The sequence below is a fragment of the Phoca vitulina genome, unplaced genomic scaffold (genome assembly GCF_004348235.1).
Source record: "Phoca vitulina isolate PV1807 unplaced genomic scaffold, GSC_HSeal_1.0 scaffold6, whole genome shotgun sequence".
In the NCBI taxonomy this organism is placed as follows: Eukaryota; Metazoa; Chordata; class Mammalia; order Carnivora; family Phocidae; genus Phoca; species Phoca vitulina.
The window spans coordinates 47,564,267-47,587,261 of record NW_022589709.1 but is presented as its reverse complement, the minus strand read 5'-3'; the positions used below and the strand labels follow the sequence as shown (position 1 = coordinate 47,587,261).

At 38.9% G+C, this 22,995-nt stretch overlaps 1 protein-coding gene across 3 annotated transcripts in view; it reads left to right on the top strand.

The window, feature by feature from the left end:
- The window catches only part of MSH3 (mutS homolog 3), a 177,479-nt gene extending 155,863 nt beyond the window's left edge, over nucleotides 1-21,616 (top strand). For 2 of the 3 annotated variants that reach the window (XM_032404094.1, XM_032404092.1), the window contains exons 21-24: nucleotides 4,555-4,741; nucleotides 8,159-8,288; nucleotides 17,847-18,015; nucleotides 20,884-21,616. In XM_032404094.1, the coding sequence (XP_032259985.1) occupies nucleotides 4,555-4,741; nucleotides 8,159-8,288; nucleotides 17,847-18,015; nucleotides 20,884-20,992 (595 nt within the window). In that variant the 3' untranslated portion in view covers nucleotides 20,993-21,616. The remainder of the gene's footprint in view (nucleotides 1-4,554; nucleotides 4,742-8,158; nucleotides 8,289-17,846; nucleotides 18,016-20,883) is intronic. The other variant, XM_032404093.1, reaches the window with a different exon arrangement.
- The last annotated feature ends 1,379 nt before the right edge of the window (nucleotides 21,617-22,995 follow it).

Below are 22,995 nucleotides of genomic sequence, written 5' to 3'. Positions count from 1 at the left end.
TATTGACTCTATATTTTATTTTGAACTGATTCCTAAAGGTACCTCAATGATGGTAATGAAATGAACATTTAAAAAGCGTGGAACCTTGTTAGCAGCCATGTTAGGCCACTGTTGCCTACAATGTCTTAATCCCTGGAGTTAGGAAAGAAGACATTATTTAATATTTTTTTATCATTCTCCATCCTTGTACCAGACGTTTTGCTAGGTGTTTGGAGGAAGAGAAAGGGTCACCAAATGACCAGTAATTCTCCCACCCTGAGACAATAACTCTAAACATGTTGATAACCTTCTATATTTTTTTCTGCACAGGTAGTTTTTAATAAAAACGACGTAACATTTTTTTAAAAACGATGATTACAGAAGCAATGCCTGTCACAATAGGAGGGAACTCAAACAGTACAGGGGGCACACAATTGAAAACTGAAAGGCTCCCCCCAACCCCCCAGGCCCTCTGGCACCGAACCCTAGCGCTTTGCACTCAAAGCAATCGCTTCGAGGGGTCCCACCTTTGTTCTGCTGGTAGTTAACCTTACGTCTGTAAAATATTCCTCACTCTAATTTTAGATGGATTTACTTTAGACAGTAGCTGTTGAACTAGCTACAAATACAAAGAAATCATTTATCGTTCCATGAGCTTTCCTAATTTTAAAACTGTTCTTACCTTTACCTTTCCAAAAGCTCTCAACATCTGTCCTGCTGTAATTATCTCATTCTTTTTCATAGGCTAGTTTACAAATGGAAGGACCCAATAATCAGCATTTATGTTATTAGGATTTGTGTATATGTTACATCCACATTCACTTGAAAGCTTAAAAAGTATGTAATCCTTAAGGTGTTAGACTGTCAGAGGAGCCCCTCCTAAGCATCCCAGTCTAAAATTCTCATTTCTTTCTAGCTTTTTTTGCTTCTCTTATTCCCTGTATCTCGTGTTTTCCTCTCGAATGCTCTTTTCCCTTTTTGGTCTCTCTCTGTCTTTGAGCAGTTTATTCATGAGGACTCACGGTGGCAAATTTTCTGAGTTCTTGAAAGTCTAAAATAAGCTTTATTTTGTCTTCCTATCTGTTTTGCAAGTTTAAATGAATATAAACTCCCAGATTTTAAATGTAAAGGAATTGCTCCCTTATCTTCTAGTTTGGCATTGATTATAGATAAGCAGTTTGATGGCATCTTATTCTCATCCTTTTGTTAGGAATGTTTTTTTCTCTCTCCGAAGTGTTGAGTTTTAAAAAAATTTCTATCATTTCTAAAATTTTACCTGTATGTTTCTAGGTGTAAGTCTTGTCTTATTACTCTTGTCATTTTGTGGAAGCTTTCCATTTGAAGATGCATGTCTTATTTCAGTGTAGCAGTAATTTCTTCTATGATACGACTATCTGTCTGCCTTCTGCACTTCCTATTGGGTGGGTTTTAAACCCTCAGGAACTGGCTGTGTTAAAATTATTTGTGTGTATTTTTCATTTCTTGATCTGTTTACTGGGCTCAGAGATTTCTTTGAATTTATCTTTCAGATTAAAATCTTGGTCCTCCACAGGATCTAATTTTAATCCCTCCTATACAGTGAATTTTTTCAGTCATCATATTTTTAATTTACAAGAGTTTTTGTTCTCCAGCTGTTCCTTTTTTTGGCAGGCTGTTTTATTTTAAGACTGCAGTGTTCTTAATCTCTCTGAGGACACCAAATAGAGGTTTTGTTTGTTTTAATTCTGTTTAGTGAATTATATTTTTATTCATTTCCTCTGTGGTCGTTGTTTTGTTGGTTGTTCTCAGTTCTTCTCTTTCCTCCTGTAAGTTTTCCTCAGCTCTCCTCAGACTTTTCTTTAATTTTGGATGCTGTCCAAGTATCTCAATGGAACACTACCTCAGGTGTTCTTAGCACTGGCATGTGCTTCCTCAGCAATCGGGCAGGCCTCTTGTCCTAGCAGATCCCTCCACTAAATCTAGACACTTTCTGGTGACCTAGTGTTTTCACATAAGGTATGTTGTGACCATTTTCCAATGTCGTAAATTCAAACATGCCAGTTCTACTGGTTGCAGAGTTTTCCATCATAGTATTATTGCTCTCTCTCTCTCTTTTTTTTAGGCATTTGATTTTTCCAGTTTTTCACTGGACAACATTAAGGAATATATTTGTACATGCATTTTTCGTACCTCTGCGATAATTTCCATAGTGTTAATTCCTAGAGTAAAATTTATGGGTTATGAAAGACTTCTGACAGACATCACTAAATTGCATTTTGGGAGACTGTAACAACTCTCAGTCTCACATAAGAATACCCTTTTCCCTACACTCGACAGTGGTAGATGTCATCATTCTTTTTCATCTCTTTGCTAATTGATATATATAAAGCAGCATTTTATTCTTGTTTGAACTTGCATAATATATGAATATTTTCATGAGTTTTTGGGTGTGTGAATTGATTCTTCCTGTCCTTTTCCTGTCTCTGTTGGAATGTTCACCATTTTGTTTTGCTTTATGAGAATATTTGTTTTAGGAATATTAACCCTTTTTTATACATGTTGCAACTATTTGTGTCAGTTTGTGGTTTGCCTTTAACTTTTTCCTATGTGTTTTTTGCTGTACACATGTTTTGGTGCTAAGTTTATAAAGCCACCCATCTGCCTATCCAGAGATTAAATTTCATTTATACCTCTTGGTATGTTTATGGTTTCTTTTTTTACATTAAGCTTTTAAATCCATATAATTTTATTTTGGAATATGGTTTGAGTAGGGGCACATCTGTTTTGTTTTGTTTTGTTTTCAAGATAACCAACTAGCTGGCATGTTTTTTGTGGATTGATCATTCATCCTTTCCTCCCTTACTGATTAGAAATCTCTCCCTTGTCATATACTAAATGTTTTATATATGTATGTGTGTATCTGCCTAAAAATATCTTCCCAAGAGCATCCTACAGTTCATGAAATTCCTAGCCAGACCGCTGTGTTACCCTACTATTTCTAGAAAACACTTAAGTATAATACTTAGACTATTGTATTAAAATCTTATTTAGTGCTTGCTTATTATTCTAATTCTTGAGAATCAAAGACACTTCCCCCCCAACATTTGCCTTATCAGAGCACTTTGTTATCAGCTAAAGATTCATTCTTTTTTGTCAGCTTGCAACCTGTAGGGAGTAAAAGCAACCATGTTTAATGGGGGTCAAACATTAGAATTCTAGAGAATTCAGAATGGTTTCAGAGATAGGAAAGTTTAACCTTTGTGGTGGGGAGAAATATTATTAAACACTGGAAATTGATATAAATAATAGTATTTGAACTTTAAGGAAGTAACCAGAATGCTCATAAGTTAACAACATTTCAGAAATTATGTTTTAAAGTTATTGATTTTAAAGTGGATAAAATTAAAGCACTTTCTTTAATAATCCCATCTATGGTAGAGTTATCCTAGACGGAGTTACATACAGTTTCTAAATGACACTGATTCCTGGAGCAGTTCTCCTAAGGGTCTACCAATCTGTGGGAAAAACAGTGTACTCCATCTTCCCTGCCCAGTACAAGGCTCCAGCCCGGGGATGGTTAAGGCTGGATTTCACCATGAGTTTCTCCAGAAAGAAAAGGTACATTATGCTGCTGTAGGTCACAGGTGAACTATTAGAGCAAAATTACATCGATATGTAGGTATTTTGCTAAGAAAATAGTTAACCAGAACTCAAAAAGCTGGTTAGCGGGTCGAAAACCTGAATTCTAAGTTTTGATATTAACTGCATGACCTTGAGTGAGTATTGCTTAATGATTCTCCCACACACACACTTTTTTTTTTTTCCAGAATCCTTTTGGACTAAATAGACATTTCCCCAAATACGTTCTGTAGACCGTTATTGCCACAAGGTGCTCTGGGAGTTTTAGGGGTCCACAGTTAAGTGAGTTAGAGAAATGCTGTATAGTAGATCTTCTCTAGAAAATACATAATGTGTAGTATAATATTAAAGGATCATGGAAATCTTACAGGAAAGAAACCGTTACATCTTTTGCACCCATTTCTTGACATCTCTTAAGAACTGTGTTCCATGAAGTCCACTTTAGGAACCTGTTTTAGGTGTCTGAGATTACTAAACATTTATGATCCTAGTAAAAATTTTAGCTTATTTAAATAAATTATTTCAACATGATGCTATAATTTGTAATACACTGTGGAATCTTCTTTAGGAAATACTAGAAAAAAAACCCCTTTAATTCTATAATTTTCTAGTACTTATGGATTTTTTTAAACACAGAGAGGCAGTATTTTCCCTTGGGAATACCAAAACTTTGGTTTGGAATGATTGCTCAGAAGGTAGGGTCAGAGGTTTCCCTACTTTTTGGAAGCTCTGTTCAATACCTGAGACTCTATCCACAATGTTTCTACAGGTTGCAGTTTGACGTTAGGCACTCTTTTATATCCAACACATGTTTATTTTTGTTTAATATGATTTCAGCTATTATTGGCATAAAGTATATAGACCCTCAGGGATCCTTTATTGTTCATAAAGTAATACTTGGCTTCCTAATAATAAAATTCAGAGGAAAAAATCAAGGTGTCTTCATCTTATTTGTAGGATGGGTGCTGCAGATAATATATATAAAGGACAGAGTACCTTTATGGAAGAGCTGACTGACACAGCAGAAATAATAAAACAAGCAACATCCCAGTCCTTGGTTATCTTGGATGAATTGGGAAGAGGGACAAGCACCCATGATGGAATCGCCATTGCTTATGCTACACTCGAGCATTTTATTAGAGATGTGAGTATCTTACACACCTTTTTGTATGTGAATGGTGCATAGTATACAAATTATTTTTCTGGCCTCAGCTTCTAAATGTTCAAAATTATCTTTAATATTATAAGTGACCCTACACCTGCAATTGACCATTAAAACACTATACATTGAACTTAGATGGATTGGCCCTACATCATGTCTGTAATTTGTTGATGTGTCTTCTTTGCTTTTGCTGAAGCAAAATAAGCCTGGTCAGTAGGATAAAGGCCTCTCTGGTAATATTTCCCCCCGAGAACTGTTTCTTATTTTCCTTGGCAAACTCTAAATCAAAAGCAGGGACACCCCCCCACCCAACGTGCAACCAGTCCTTAAGGAAAGAACAAAAAGGAGATAGAGCCATTTTTACCTATGAAATCCTTTTTTCAGCAATATCCTACAGGACCTTGATAGTCGGCCTTTAATCTCATGTCTTTGTGTCTTTCTGTTTCATTCTTTTAATGCATATCTGTTTTTTCCAGATTGCAGTTCTGAGCATCTCGTTGTGAAGTTTTGTTTGTGTTAAATGCTCCATCCCTGTCCATCAAACTCTCCCCTTTATTAATGCTCTCTCTCTTTGTTCATTCTGGTCTCTCCCCTCTGTCTCTCCTTCTTGGCACCTGCCCTGAACCTTGTTTGTTCTTTGGTTTTTCTTTCTGTATTTTGTTCTCCACTTTTTAAACTCTTTCCTTTGTGTCTTTCCTCCATTTTCATTTCTTTTTCTCTTCCTTACATAACCAATAAAAGCATATTTTTTACTCCTATTTCTTTGCACAGCACAGGATGCAAAAATAACTCCCCTTTTCTTTAAACTTATGTGGGTCTCAGTTTTGTGTTTGAACATTTAGTTAGATTACATAGTTAATGATGGCATGTTTTCTACTTTAAAATAAATACTTTTAATTTTTCTTTAAAAAAAATTCTTTACTTGCAAAAAGATAGAGCTCAGGAATGTCTCTTTAATTATTGTAGAGACTGCATATCACAGGTTCAGGAAAGTCCTGTCACTGCCTCCGAAACACATTTTAAACATTGACATAAGAGCCTTCAGGAATGAATTACGACAGACTGAATTTGCCACCTCTGAGCTTGATTTCATTGTTCCTACTCTAGAGCTGCATATCAGTTACTCTGACTGCATAACAAATGACCCCAAGACTAAGTGGCTTAAAACAACAATAATCATCTGTTGTATCTCTCATGGTGTCTGGAGTTAAGGAATTTGGGAGCACCTTAGCTGAGTGATTTTGACTCAGGCTCTCTCCTGAGGTTGCAGTCAAGTTGTCAGCCAGAGCTGCCTTCATCTGAAGGCCTGACTGGGGCTGGAGGACCCTTTCCAATGCAGCTCACTCGCTGGGGCACATCAGTGCTGGTGGTTGGCCAGGGCTCTCACTTCCTTTCCCTGTGAACCTCTCCATAGAGCTGTTTGAATATTGAGTGGCTTCTGGCTTCCCCCAGAAGAAGCATTCCAAGAGGCCAAATTATTTTCTGCATTTTATGACCTAGCTTCACAAGCCACACACTGTCACTACCATCATACTCTGTTGAGCACAAGGGCCAGCCTTGATTCATTATGGGAAGAGGCTGCTCAAGAGCACGAACATTGGGAGGTAAAGAACTTTGGGGCCATGTTGGAGGCTGACTGCCAAAAGCAGTTCGGCGATATTTTAAAGATTCCTCTAAGAACCCTCAGGAACAAATTATGACAGAATTAAATTTGTCACTTCTGTTCTCATTGCTTCTATAGCAGTTTTTTGATGTTTTAAATGTTAATGAAGAAAGTGTTATTTTAAGATAAAATTTATGTTAGAGGTAAGTCATTGAAGAAGATTCTTCAGGAGCAAAGAATCTCTACCCTTTTTATGGATGAAAATCTGTATTTTCATGGTGTCTTTTGATTGCTGGAATAGGAAAGAGAGAGCAGAGAGGAGGAATGGGGAGGCTCTGTGTTGCAGCTGCAAGCTGAAAATGGTTTTGAGGAGAGCAGTGTTGTGACCCAAACCCTTAGGTCTTCTGGCAAGAAATGCCTGTCAGCTCAGGGAAGGGGCATCCCAGAGACAGCTGGTCCAAAGATACTTCAGGGCAGATTTTAAGAGCAGCTCATCAAAGAAATCCTGCCTTAATAGGTTTATTGTAATTGTTATACAAGAGAAGGCACATGTTCTGACTTTTAATGAGGTGAATGGCAGATGAATCAAAACTGAAGTTCTTTGATTTAATTATCCCCTTCTGCTGATTTTTATCTTTTTTTTTTTAAGATTTATTTATTTGAGAAAGAATGTGCGAGCGGTGGTGGGGGGGAGGGGCAGAGAGAGATTCCTCAAGCAGACTCCCTGCTGAGCATGGATCTCAATGCAGGGCTTGATCCCAGGACCCCGAGATCATGACCTGAGTTGAAATCAGGAGTCAGCTGCTTAACTGACTGAGCCACCCAGGCACCCCTTCTGCTAATTTTTAGACCAAGATTTGGTGTTAGCTTCTTTTAAGATTTAAGAAATTAGGGATTTCTAGAATACATAATAATGTGTGCTTTAAAATAATGCTTATTAAAGAATCTGTAAATGCATATTAATACTAACAAAACAAAAATAAATTTTAAAATGGTGGTGGTAGGGTGGGGAGAAAAGAAAGCTCTTCTTTACCGAATGCCAACTAATAAATACCAAGAGAAGTTTTTTAAATCAGCATTTACTAGTCACCATATCACCAGGCAATGATGATCCATAGATGGCAAAACTTTGAGATGAAAGATTGTTGGAAAAAAGGATATTCACACAATCTCAAAGTATTACTCCACAAGTTATTAATTACAAAGGAGATAGGTGTTGGTATAGTAGAGAAATCTTCTGGGCACTCACTTAAACCAAATAAGCAAATTTAGCATCCCCAATAATGGGCCAAATTGATAAAGTAAAATTTAAAAATAAAATAACGGGGGGGCGCCTGGGTGGCTCAGTCGTTAAGCGTCTGCCTTCGGCTCAGGTCATGATCCCAGGGTCCTGGGATCGAGCCCCACATCGGGCTCCCTGCTCAGCGGGAAGCCTGCTTCTCCTTCTCCCACTCCCCCTGCTTGTGTTCCCTCTCTCACTGTGTCTCTCTCTGTCAAATAAATAAATAAAATCTTTAAAAAAAAAAAAAATAAAATAAAATAAAATAACGGGGACACCTGAGTGGCTCAGTCAGTTAAGCGTCTGCCTTCGGCTCGGGTCGTGACCCCAGGGTCCTGGGATCGAGTCCCACATCGGGCTCCCTGCTCTGCCGGAAGCCTGCTTCTCCCTCTCCCACTTGCCCTGCTTGTGCACTCTCTCTCTCTCTGTCTCTGTCTCTGACAAATAAATAAAATCTTTAAAAATAAATAAATAAATATAAAAATAAAGTAACGTTTGTCATGTCTTACTGCTTTAGGTGAAATCCTTAACCCTGTTTGTCACCCATTATCCACCAGTTTGTGAATTAGAAAAAAGTTACTTACAACAGGTGGGAAATTATCACATGGGATTCTTGGTCAATGAGGATGAAAGCAAAAAGGATCCAGGTATGAAATACGCTTGCAGTAAGTACAACTAGACTGTTGTTGGTTTTCATGTTTGATAACTCAAAATTCATGAATACATGAACTTCTTGCTTATTAAAAATAAAAGCTGTGAATGTTGATTTTAAATGACATTTGTCTGAATTCATTTTCTCTAAGCTTAGGGTCAAGTAGAATTTACATTTATCTTTGCCATCTCTGAGTGCTTCTCTGGTCTTTCTTTACCTCATTTTTCTACAAGAAGAAGATGGGGTCAGGGGGGACGTGTAGGTTTTACTCTTAGATTCATCTCAGGAAAGATGCCCTAACAGTCAAGTATATTAGTCATCTTTAAAAATGTCTGATGTATTTCCCGAAATCTCATCCCCAGTATTCAATACTGGACATATGTTTTATCTTAACTTGACAAGGAAACTGAATGTCAGGTCAAGTGGCTTGCCCATGTGGGCTACCTGGGTGGGGGCTGAGCTGAGCCTAGAATCATAGAATCTGCTTGCAGGTTCTATCCTACTCTGCTAGAACTGGTATGTGGGATCTACACTATTTTTCCTAGCCTTCCCACCCTGCACCACTGTCAGAGGAATGAGACATTTCGTGAAAAAGAACATCATTAGCCAACAGAAATAAATTCAAGTGCTGTAAGTAATATAGTCAATTTTAGTATAATTTTATTTTCCTGTTCAGTAGTAATTTTTTTAAGCTCCCAACCTGTGGGCCAGTGATGGTTTACACAGTTGGTGTGTTACAATGGAAAATCCATTACCCAAGACACTCCAGAGTCCAAATTTTATTTTGGAAAAGTAATAAAGATGGACCTGAAAAAGAAATCAGGCGACTGGCCCAAATAAAACAAAGCCCTGGACCTGAGATAAATGTAATGTTAGGCAATCCTTGCCTTTCACCACCATGAAGTCTTGAAAAACACATCATAAATTCTCTCATGGAAGCAGTTTCATGTCTATTAATCTGCATCCAAAGTGACAGGAGGAATTTATAAGCTAAAATCCAGTGGGATAAACAAGAGTTCACCAGCAGGGAAGGGTCATTGATAAGCATTTATGTGAACTGACTACCAACCTGTAAGGGTTCTGGCATTTTATCTTATTGATTGAAATTTATATTCATGAACATAATTTTCAACAGTAAATGATGCTAAAAGGCTCGTGCTAACAGGCCATAGACCCCTGCTTCTGTCCCTTCCCTCCATGGCCCCTCCCCATCCAGTCCCAAGGCAGCTACTTTCAACTCTTTCATTGCTTTCTTCTGTATCTCTAAATAAGACGCTTATCTGCCCATCTCTTGGTTCATCGTCTTGACACAATACTGTCCAGCTTCTCATTGAGCTGGATGGGAGTCTTCAGCCTTTCCCGCTTTAACCTCCCAGTGTACTCATTCCAGGTTCTTTCTGCCTCATTCCTCGTCATAGTTTTCACTGTTATTGCCAGTAGCTCTTGCTTAATCATGAACCAGGTATGAGGACAAGTGCATTTTCTTTCTTTCGCAACTTTTTTGTTTTTTGTGTTTTTGAAAGCAGTAATTGCCTTGTTTTCATTCCATTCTTTTATTTGAGTCTATATCTGACTCTCCCTGTACCCTCCAGCAGCTTTGTAAAACACCTTTCTAGACATGTTTCCACGTGATTGAACTGTTGGTTCCACTTCTCTTTGTTGGAATCGTTCCTCCTGGAGCCCTTTGTCCTGCGCGTTGGCACTGGTCGCTCCTTAGGCCTGCTGCACAGTTGTTGTCCTGACACCTGCCTTCACCATCATCCTAAGAATTCTCTCATCCCGCCCTCTGTGCTTTTGATTGCAGGTGACCGGACACTGCAATTCACAGGGGTGCCAACAGTGAGAATGGAAATAATCTCACATTACAGGGACCTCAGAGGAAGAGTGGGCTTCAGCTCTGTCTTCCTGTCTTCCTGCATCATCAGGCTAGTGACAGGGCGGCTGCAGCTTTTTCTTGCATCAGAGCCAGAATTGACAGTGTCCCAAGGGACCAGCATTTCCTGTGACTCTTTCTTTGGAGCCCAGATGCTCACTAGCATCTCATCATTGTCCCCTCTCCTTTTCAGAATTGAATCACATGCTCACTCTTAAGCCACTTGCCAGAAGTGACAATGACAGGGATGAATTTGATCAGCCTAGATTAATCAGGATCCACTTTTGGAGCTTGGTATGAGGACATTATCTCCTCAGTTAAATGGTCAGGGAGTTAATTCCATATTATAAAATCAGGGTTTTCTTAAGGTTGGAAAAGATTTTGGATAGGCTACTAATAATATCAACTAAAGGAGTTAAAAGTTTTGAGGTTTTGCAGGAATGAAAATGTCTCCAATATACCTTCATACTTGATTTATAATTTTGCTGGGCTAGAATTTTAGGTCAAAAATAATTTTCACGGGCGCCTGGGTGGCTCAGTCGTTAAGCATCTGCCTTCGGCTCAGGTCATGATCCCAGGGTCCTGGGATCGAGTCCCACATCGGGCTCCCTGCTCGGCAGGAAGCCTGCTTCTCCCTCTCCCACTCCCACTTCCCCTGCTTGTGTTCCTGCTCTCGCTATCTTTCTCTCTGTCAAATAAATAAATAAAATCTTTAAAAAAAAAAAAAAAAATTTTCACTCAGAATTCTGAAGCATCGGTGCATTGTCTGCTTACTTCCAGTGTTGTTCCAGCGACATCTGTGTCTCATCCATCACCTCTAACCTAACTCCTCTGCTGTCTGAATTAGAGGCCACCTCATAGGTCATCAATCAAGGGCCCCAAAGACCTTTTGGGTGGCTTTTAAGATACTCTGTTATTTCTCATGGCAAGGTAGATAAAGCAGCGGACTAGCAGTAAGAAACATGTACTTTAATCTATTCCAGTCTATAAAATCTTGGACAAGTTACCTAACCTCATCCACCTCTGAAAATGTTATGAATCAGTCCCAAAAGTGACTTCAGAGACTATTTGATCAGCACATACTTCTTTAATAACTGCCTACAGAAGTTTGGCTTTCAAACAAATTTTGATAAGTTCCCCTGTAACAAGCAGAAACATGAATTATTAATTTCTCTGACTCTAAGCAGTGTCAGATTAATTTTTCAGTAATATCCATCTAGGAAATGGTTACAGCTTATAAGTAAAGTCCTCACCAAGAACTTTTATTTACTACCTTCTCTCCTATCTGGCTCTGTCTGCCACCACATTTCCATCACACACCCACTCACAATCTCTCCCTTTCTCCCCTCTGAGAGGGGTGAAGGACAGTCCTGATGTAGAACATAACTCTAAAAGCTCCCTAACGTGAGGGGACGCCTGGGTGGCTCAGTCAGTTGAGGGTCCGACCAGGTCACGATCTCATGGGTGGTGGGATCGAGCCCCATGTCAGGCTCTGCGCTCAGTGGTGAGTCTGCTTGAGATTCTTTCTCTTCCTTTGCCCCTCCCCCTGCTCATGCTCGCACTCTCTCTCTCTCTCAAATAAATAAATCTTAAAAAAAAAAAAAAACCCTAATGTGATTACGGAAGAATCGCACAATATTTACCTCGATGGTGTGAGAACTACCATAATTACATGTATCATATGATCTCACTGATATGAGGAATTCTTAATCTCAGGAAACAAACTGAGGGTTGCTGGAGTGGTGGAGGGTGGGATGGACGAGGTGGCTGGGTGATAGACATTGGGGAGGGTATGTGCTATGGTGAGCGCTGTGAATTGTGTAAGACTGTTGAATCACAGACCTGTACCTCTGAAACAAATAATACATTATATGTTAAAAAAAAAAGGAGAAGAAGATAGTAGGAAGGGAAAAATGAATGGGGGGAAATTGGAGGGGGAGACGACCCATGAGAGACTATGGACTCTGAGAAACAAACTGAGGGTTCTAGAGGGGAGGGGGGTGGGGGATGGGTTAGCCTGGTGATGGGTATTAAAGAGGGCACGTATTGAATGGAGCACTGGGTGTTATACGCAAACAAGGAATCGTGGAACACTACAGCAAAAAAAATTAATTAATTAATTAATTAAAAAAAAGAACTACCATAATTAGTACTACAGTGGAGACTAGGATATGACGACAAATTGACCAATTGTTCGTACTGAGGTATGTTAAGTTACTCATAGCAATATAATATATAGCTATAAAATATATAGATATATTTTATAACTATATTATATATAAGAAGCATTTTATAGCTATGTATATGTATACGTACTGTATTATATATATTATATATTATATATGTAATATATAATATGTATATAAAGCAAAAAAAAAAAGCCACCAGCAAAGCGAATTTTAACTAAGGGAGTTTTGTGGCATTAGAGGGCTTCCAGAAAAGGATAGAAGGAAGGATGGATGGATGGATGGATGGATGATGAACGGACAGATGGATGAATGAAGTGTTTTTAGAAAGACCAGCATGGAGGCTAGATCATAGAAGAGAGGCTAGATGTAGGTACATCAGTTAGAATCAAGCCAGGTGAAGTGATAAAAGACTGGTTTTTTTGTCTTAAGAATGGGAAGAGTTTGCCCTTTTGATTGCCTACTGCTGTTCACTTCACTTTTGGTCACGTGAGCATCAGAGAGTAACAACAAAATTATCCAAGTTAGCAGGCACTGCTTTCTCCACGCTTCTTTCCTGGTCTCCTTCCACCCACCTCCTCACCTGTTCTTTATGTTTCTGGAGTTTTATTTGGAGGCAAAGGGATTATTAGTGCTTTGTTTTTTTGTTTTTAATTTTATTTTATTATGTTATGTTAATCACCATACATTACATCATTAGTTTTTGATGTAGTGTTCCATGATTCATTGTTTGCGTATAACACCCAGTGTTCCATGCAGTACATGCCCTCTTTAATACCCATTACCAGGCTAACCCATCCCCCCACCCCATCCCCTCTGGAACCCTCAGTTTGTTTCTCAGAGTCCATAGTCTCTCATGGGTTGTCTCCCCCTCCGATTTCCCCCCCTTCATTTTTCCCTTCCTACGATCTTCTTCTTTTTTTTTTTTAACATATAATGTATTATTGGTTTCAGAGGTACAGGTCTGTGATTCAACAGTTTTACACAATTCACAGCGCTCACCATAGCACATACCCTCCCCAATGTCTATCACCCAGCCACCCCATCCCTCCCACCCCCTACCAATCCAGCAACCCTCAGTTTGTTTTCTGAGATTAAGAATTCCTCATATCAGTGAGGTCATATGATACATGTCTTTCTCTGATTGACTTATTTCGCTCAGCATAGTACCCTCCAGTTCCATCCACGTCGTTGCAAATGGCAAAGTTTCATTCCTTTTGATGGCTGCATAATATTCCATTGTATATATATACCACATCTTCTTTATCCATTCATCTGTCGATGGACATCTTGGCTCTTTCCATAGTTTGGCTATTGTGGACATTGCTGCTATAAACACCGGGGTGCACATACCCCTTCGGATCACTACATTTGTATCTTTGGGGTAAATACCCAGTAGTGCAATTGCTGGGTCGTATGGTAGCTCTATTTTCAACTTTTTGAAGAACCTCCATACTGTTTTCCAGAGTGGTTGCACCAGCTTGCATTCCCACCAACAGTGTAGGAGGGTTCCACTTTCTCTGCATCCCCGCCAACATCTGTTGTTTCCTGACTTGTTAATTTTAGCCATTCTGACTGGTGTGAGGTGGTATCTCACGGAGGTTTTTATTTGGATTTCCCTGATGCCAAGCGACGCTGAGCACTTTTTCATGTGTCTGTTGGCCATTTGGATGTCTTCTTTGGAAAAATGTCTGTTCATGTCTTCTGCCCATTTCTTGATTGGATCATTTGTTCTTTGGGTGTTGAGGTTAATAAGTTCTTTATAAATTTTGGATACTAGCCTTTTATCTGATATGTCATTTGCAAATATCTTCTCCCATTCTTTAGGTTGTCTTTTGGTTTTGTTGACTGTTTCTTCTGCTGTGCAGAAGCTTTTTATCTTGATGAAGTCCCAGTAGTTCATTTTTGCCCTTGCTTCCCTTGCCTCTGTCAATGTTTCTAGGAAGAAGTTGCTGCGGCTGAGGTCGAAGAGGTTGCTGCCTGTGTTCTCCTCTAGGATTTTGATGGACTCCTATCTCACATTTAGGTCTTTCAACCATTTTGAGTCTATTTTTGTGTGTGGTATAAGGATTTTATCCAGTTTCATTCTTCTGCATGTGGCTGTCCAATTTTCCCAACACCATTTGTTGAAGAGACTGTCTTTTTCCCATTGGACATTCTTTCCTGCCTTGTCGAAGATTAGTTGACCATAGAGTGGAGGGTCCATTTCTGGGCTCTCTATTCTGTTCCATTGAGCTATGTGTCTGTTTTTGTGCCAGTACCATACTGTCTTGATGATGACAGCTTTGTAATAGAGCTGGAAGTCTGGAATTGTGATGCCACCAGCTTTGCTTTTCTTTTTCAACATTCCTCTGGCTATTTGGGGTCTTTTCTGGTTCCATACAAATTTTAGGATTATTTGTTCCATTTCTTTGAAAAAAGTTGATGGTATTTTGACAGGGATTGCATTGAATGTGTAGATTGCTCTAGGTAGCATTGACATCTTCACAATATTTGTTCTTCCAATCCATGAGCATGGAACGTTTTTCCATTTCTTTGTATCTTCCTCAATTTCTTTCATGAGTATTTTATAGTTTTCTGAGTACAGATCCTTTGCCTCTTTGGTTAGATTTATTCCTAGGTATCTTATGGTTTTGGGTGCGATTGTAAATGGGATCGACTCCTTAATTTCTCTTTCTTCTGTCTTGTTGTTGGTGTATAGGAATACCACTGATTTCTGTGCATTGATTTTATATCCTGCCACTTGACTGAATTCCTGTATGAGTTCTAGCAGTTTTGGGGTGGAGTCTTTTGGGTTTTCCACATAAAGTATCATATCATCTGCAAAGAGTGAGAGTTTGACTTCTTCTTTGCCTATTCGGATGCCTTTTATTTCTTTTTTGTTGTCTGATTGCTGTGGCTAGGACTTCTAATACTATGTTGAATAGCAGCGGTGATAGTGGACATCCCTGCCGCATTCCTGACCTTAGGGGGAAAGCTCTCAGTTTTTCCCCATTGAGAATGATATTCACTGTGGGTTTTTCATAAATGGCTTTTATGATATTGAGGTATGTACCTTCTATCCCTACACTCTGAAGAGTTTTGATCAAGAAAGGATGCTGTACTTTGTCAAATGCTCTTTCTGCATCTGTTGAGAGGATCATATGGTTCTTGTTCTTTCTTTTATTAATGTATTGTATCACATTGATTGATTTGCGGATGTTGAACCAACCTTGCAGCCCAGGGATAAATCCCACTTGGTTGTGGTGAATAATCCTTTTAATGTACTGTTATTTCCTATTGGCTAATATTTTGGTGAGAATTTTTGCGGGATTGTTACTGCTTTGTAATGTGAGTTTTACTCTGTATTCCTGAGAGTGCCAGCATTCTTTCCCCCTCCCATGTCCATCACCCAACCTTAGAAAGATGTTGAATTCTTAGAAGAGGTTAAAGAAAATTCCATTATCCTTTTTCTCAGTTATGCTTTTTGTTTTTATCTGATAAAAGAATAAAGCATACACATGTATCAAGTGACATAATGTATGAGAAAAAGCTCTTGATAAACTTATAATACGTTTATTGGGATCTCAGAAATAATTAAAAATCTGGTTCATTTTGGGCATTTTTGCAACTCAGTGTAATTAGATTGAGTTTCATAATAAAAGCTGCAGAATCCTGAAGTGCTTTAGTTTTATCAAAGATTAAACAGTATGCAGCTTTGTCTTTCTATTATTGTGCTTCATTATATCCCAGTTCTTTGGAAGTTTTTAGTTCATGTGTGTGTATTTGTATGGTAGTCTGGGTTCCCCAGGAAGCAGAGTCCGAGATTTTTGTGCCAAGTGTTGACTGGGATTGCTCTCATGATCAACACCTGAGGGCAGGCCTGGGTAGGATGGGGCTGTGTTGTGGTCATAAGACTTCAGCCAACCCTACAGAGAGCTCTCAGATGTGCTTGGTCTTTCAGAGTTACCTCAACTTGGGGTGAGGGAGCATGGCCCTGTATACCCTTTATTAGTTAGCTGTTGTTGCATAATAGATTACCCCCAAACATAGCTTAAAACAACAAACATTTATCATCTTATCATTTCTCTGGGTCAGGAATCCGGGGGCAGCTTAGATGGCCACTTTTACCTCATGGTTTCTCCCAAGGCTACAGTCAAGGTTAGGTAGGTCAGTTGTCACTTCACGGTTTCACTGGGGGAATTTACTTCCCAGACCTCTTACATGGGTGCTGGCAAGCTTTAGAATGTCTACTTCCAAGTTCACTCATGTGGCTGTTAGCCAGAGACATCAGTTTCTTTCCATGTGGGCTTCCTCATAAGACAGCCCACAGTATGGCAACTGGCTTCCTTCAGAGCAAGTAAGCAAAATGAAAGTGCCCAGGGCAGAAGCCACAGTGTTTTGTAATCTAATCTCAGAAGTGACCACACATCATTTTTGCCATATTTTATTTGTTAGAAGCAAGTCACTGGGTCCTGCCCACACTCAGGGGCAGAGAATGACACAAGGGCATGAACACCAGTAGGCAGGGATCTTTGGTGGCCATCTCAGAAGCTGCCTACCAACTCCCGTAGCAACCGGTTACGGTGCAGGCTGCCCAAGACAAGACATGACCTCAAATGAAGCAGTTCTCTTCTTAAGCTGAGGTGACTCCCAAAGAGGGGATACAGCTGAGGATTGTGGATAGACAGCCTTCCTGACAGCTAAGGCAATAAACCCTTTAGTCCTAAATGGGAGCTAGGTTGAACTGAACAGCATCCACTTTAATATATATAACCCTTAGTTAACCCAGTATATTTAATAAACTGGAATTTCTCAATCTTGTTATTTAAACTGTGCAACATGTTATATTTCCTTAAGCATTTTTTTGCTGTTTTTTTGTTTTTAGCATTCTTAGAAACCTCTCTTATGGTGTGTTACTTTACAGAGTATATTACATACAAGACTGGTTCAGTGAGTACATTCACTGAAATAACACTTTTTTAGTCTGTTTTTACAGAAAAAATTATATTGTACTGTGTATCAGAATCATTCCCTTTCTGATCATAGCAGTTCAGTTGAAATTTTTTAGCAAGCAGCGTAAAACAAATCTTTACCTTGCACCGAGTCATTGTTAAAAACTCTTGTAGCTTGGGGGCGTGTGACTGGCTCAGTCAGTGGAGCGTGCGACTCTTGATCTCAGGGTTGTAAGTTTGAACCCCACGCTGGGTGTAGAGATTACTTAAAAACAAAATCTTAAAAAAACAAAAAGACCCTTTTAGGTGAGCTACAAGATCCTAAATGCAAGAGAATTTTCAAAACAGTATTTTCCCTTTTCGTAGGTAATGTACAATTGATAAATGGAACTAAGAGGTGATTAGGAACAATGTGTTTCTTTTTCAGATTGTAAATTTTAATTGCGTGAAGTTGTAAGAATTTATGTCTTATTTAATCTTCTACTTTGAACTTTCAGGCACGGTTTCCTTTATCTCCTCTTTTTTATTTATTTATTTATTAATTTTTTTAAATTTTGTAGGTGAAGAACAAGTTCCTGATTTTGTCACTTTTCTTTATCAAATAACCAGAGGAATTGCAGCAAGGAGTTATGGACTAAATGTGGCTAAATTAGCAGATGTTCCTGGAGAAATTTTAAAGAAAGCAGCTAGCAAGTCAAAAGAGTTAGAAGGATTAGTAAATATCAAGAGGTCAGAATGATTGTGTTGCATTTTTTGGTTTATAATGAAACCTTCCAAGTTGTCCAAGGAAGAGGAGTGTCCTGTAAATGAACGTCAGATTTACCTTTAAGCATTTCTTTAAATATTCTGAAACACATAATTAAAATGAAAACAGATCTTTGAAAAGCTCATGTGAATTCAGTCCGCCTTCTCTACTCAGATCTTTATCTGTTAAGTTGCTAAATTGGTTTTTCAGTCATTTTTCTAAAGAACTAAGTTAACTCCTTACTGTGTGCCAACACATTATTTGCTTAAAGCATTCAGTTATATAACAAATTACTAAAAGAAACCATGACATTTAAAACCTTTAGAGTACTTCCTTTATTCATATATGCATTCAGAAAATAAGAATTCTGTCAGGACATGAATGAAAATAATAGTATTATATAACTATGTAATTGTAGTCAGTATCCCCCTGTCACTTCTTTTGTGGATTGTTTGTGACAAATTTTTCATTCTAAACTACCTGCGGGGCACCTGGGTAGATCAGTTGGTTGGGTGTCCGACCCTTGATCTCAGCTCAGGTGTTGATCTCAGGGTCATGAATTCAAGCCCCATGTTGGGCTCCACACTGGGCGTGGAGTCTACTTTAAAAAGAAAACAAACAAAAAAAGAACAGCTTTATTGGGGTACCTGTGTGGCACAGTAAGTTAAATGTCTGACTCTTGGTGTCGGCTCAGGTCATGATCTCAGGGTTGTGACCCCTGTCGGGTTCCACACGGTGAAGAGTCTACTTAAAGACTCTCTCTTCCTCTCCCTCTGCCCCTCCTCCCCCACTCTCTCTTGCTCTTTCTCTCAGAGATGAATAAATAAATCTTTAAACTGCCTTCTCTCTGTCACTTAGAATGCTTACGTGAATGCATTCTATCTTTTACCCTTGATATCCAGCCAGTATGTAGTCAGTATATTAACTAATATTAATATATATCTGAGGTATACTTTGGAAGAAAGATATTCCTAGAAAAATACCCTATTAAAAAATAATAAATTACAGCCTCTTTCCCCCCAAATACAAGATTATATGATAAAAGGACATAAGCTCCTCACCCATCTCTTGCCCCACTCTGCACTACTGGAAAGTCTGATCTGCCTGGGGCGAGACATGACCACCTTGGCTGATAACCATGTGACCACGAGGGAACAGATCGTTAGTGAAATAGAAAATCTTGGCTGGGGGCACTTGGGTGGCTCAGTCGTTAAGCGTCTGCCATCGGCTCAGGAAAATCTTGGCTGGTCACCATACTACAAGAAAAATTTTTAGTCCTGGAAATCATTACCAAATTTAAATATTGAAATAGCAATACCTACTATTAGTTAAACAATTACCAGCTTGTATACTGAAGCACAGTTGTGTAACTAGCTTCCGTTCTTCCCTCTTGTGGTTCTGCCTTGCCACTATACTTTGCAGTGGTAAATGGTGGTTGACCAAGTCCAAAGTGCTGGAATACAATAAATGGCATGACATGTAGCTTCCTCTGTTGGCGTTCTCTTTTGGATCATTTCTACAATGTCAAATTAGAAAAGTAATTATTTATTATGAGAGTTCAAAGATAAGCCCTTAGTTCTCTGCAAAGTCCAAGGACAAACTCAAATCCTCTTTTGTTATCTTATTATTTTTCTTCTTCCCTAGAGAAACTAGAATAAAACTTTACTGCAAAGGGATATTATATATGTGAGATGGCAGATAAAATATGGTAGTTTATAATTATTGCTGCTATATAGCTTATATAATAGCAAGAGCAATAAAATTCACAGGTTGTAATATTTTAACTCTTCCAACTACTGTGTGACATTTTGAAATCTGTAATCTTGACAAGACAGAGAATTGTCAAAAGAGGTTGCATTGGGGTAGAATCTGATTATTTATTAGGACACTATATTCATTATTTTTACCTTTTTACTGAAAGTGCTGTCACATCAGTTCCATTGGCAAGATCAAAGAAACCAAAGGGAATCCAGTACATTTATGGGTTTGTGGTAACAGCTAGTATTCCTTGAATGCCTACTGTGCACAGAAACAAGTCTATGCAGTCATTTGCAGCAACCTAGATAGACAGGTGCCAGTTACTATTCTTACTGCTTTACATGTATTAACTCAATCTGTATGACAGCCTTGTGAGATACAGGGACTGGCGTTCTGCCCATATCATAATTGGGGAAAATGAGGCCAAGCGAGGGTTGGAAATCGACCAGGAGGTCAGGGTCCCATAACTAGTCAGTGGTGGAACAGTAGCTGGAATTCACCCTGGCTCCAGACCCTAAACATTTAACTGGTTGGTCTTCGACGGAAAAAATATGTCTGTGTTATGTTGGCATTCTGCTCTTTCATTAGCTAGCTTTACTATATTAAATCAGCTTTACTTTTCATCCTGTGAGCACACACAGCCTCTGGCCTGAGTTAGACGGGAACAAGCGGGGTTCTCCCCTCCCTGGAGGTAGTAGTGGCAATCTGCAACCTCAGTCCTTGATTATAACAGCGTCACCCAAAGGCTGATGCTGGCACAGCTTCCTGACCACAGAACCCTGCCTGGTGTTCTAACGTCATAGACCTTTTTTTTTTTTCTTAAGATTTATTTATTTGAGAAAGAGAGAGCACGCAAGCAGGAGGGGCAGAGGGAGAGAGAATCTCAAGCAGACTCTGCGCCTAGCATGGAGCCCAACATGGGACTCGATCTCACAACCCTGAAATCTTGACCCAAGTGGAAACCAAGAGTCAGATACTTAACCGACTGCACCACCCAGGCGCCCCTGTCGTAGACCTTTTATAGCTTTCAGTGAAATGTATTGTACCCCAACAATTTCATTTATAAAATAAATTGTATTTTATTTTCTCTCCAGGAAAAGGCTAAAGTGTTTTGCAAAGTTATGGATGATAAATGACGCAAAAGACCTACAAAAATGGAAAGACGAGTTTGAAATGGAAGAAATTCCAGGCTTCTCTTCTTGATTAAAATGAAGACTACATTTTTGGACAAAACATGGAGAATTAAAAATACCATCTGTACCAAACATCTCTCCAGTAACAGCCTATCTTTGTGTGATGTGAGCATAAAATCAGAACTATGGTATATTCCCATTGGAAACAGGCCTTTTGTGTAGAAAGTCTGTTCCAGGTTCTTGTCATCCTGACTTATAAAAGTATAAACAGTTTTGAATATTAAGTCTTCTGTTATATAGTTAGAAAACTTCATGAATAGTAAGATTCACATAAAATCTGATCTCCTAAACGAAGCCTAACATAAACTAAAAGTTTATAGAGAATGATAGAAAAATTTAATTCATATTTTTATTTGTTCCAGTTCAGATTAATTTGCAACTGGGTGAGATGTCTAGCAGAAATACACCTTTTCATTTGAACTAAAGTAATTTTATAATGTCACCAGTTTATTCACTATGAGCGTAAGAATTTTTGATGAGAAATAGAAAAAGATATCAAGCTTTTAGAAAGTAGAGCATGGAAGGAATAAGATCATATGAAATCGTACTCTCACAGTTTTAAGCAATTTAAAAATTATTGGATGAAATTATTTGTCATTCAGGTAATAAACATTTAATGAATACTTGCTATAAATAATGATTTTTTTTACTTGTTGAATTTTGGGTTTTTCAACTATCTGGCAGTTGCTACTTTTTAGGTTTAATTATGGAACCAAGGTTGCTGCTCCTAGCAATACACAGAACTGAATTTTGGATCTTTCTGTTAATCAATGTAGAAAATGTATGATCTCTGCGGTATCGAAGTATGTAGCTTTGTTGATAGTTAACAGCACTCCCTCCCTGCATGTTTAGGTTGACATGTGTTCATCTGTGTCCCTGAGGTTTTAACAGCACTTACAACCTGACTTCTCATAGCCGTGTGGTTTTGTTTGTAAATCTGTGATCTTGCACAAAGGCTCTCCATCCTATTTCACACCCATTTGTTATTCCTGCTTGTTAAATGTCTTCCCCACATTTGACGGACATATTTCTAACTCCTTCTTTAGTTTATTTCCTCCAGTGGTCCTAACAGTGACGCCTGGACACAGGAGTCAATATAAGCTCCCCAAGTTGAAGGGTGTTTGGTTGCCGGACTTTTGAATCACTTACACTGGAGCCCTTTGATTCCTAGCCTTTTTGCAGTTAAGAGTATGATACCACTTGATTGATTCCACAATCCCTTCAGAAGTACTAACACAGTGAAATCCTCAAGAATGTCTCAAAAGAGAGTTTGCTATTGGAATTTACTATCTAAATTTTAGAAAGAACAATACTTTTTAAATAGTGTTTTAATACTCTATATGATAGTAAATGTTTTATGTTCTTTCTAACAAGGTTTTGGAGGTAGTGCTGTAACCTTATGGCAGACCAGTAGGAAAAGGAGATGAATCCAGGAATGTCATACCCTTGCCTGAGGGAGCTGCAGGGACCAGCCATCAGTGGTTATGTCCAAGGGGACATTTTGGGCCATCTCTGGCTTGGGCAGGCCAGCGCCAACATTTAAGCAGGTATGGGTCCAGGAGCAGTGTGTCCAGGCAGTGGCAGTCCACATTGTCTGGCAAGTGACAATGTGGACTATTACAAGGTAATTCTTTAACATGAGGAAGGATATCAGCCAGCCAGCCAGTGTGCAAGAGGTCAGGCCTGGTTAGGAGGCCAGCCCTGCTGAACTGCATTTCCAAGTGAGGCCCCTTCCTGGCCAGATAGCTGAGACATTGAAGGGAAAGTTGTGACAGAGTCCCAGTTAGGAAGATGGCACAAAGGCCATGAAGATTGGCAGGAAAAATGCAATTGATTGGGTACATACTGCAGATAACCAAACCGAGGGGTACAATTCTAATGTCTTCCAGATACTAATTTCATTTCCTTTCGATATATACCCAGAAGTAGAATTGCTGGAGCACATGGTAGTTCTGTTTTTAATTTTTCGAGGAACTTCCATATTGTTTTGCATAATGGCTGTACTAATTTATA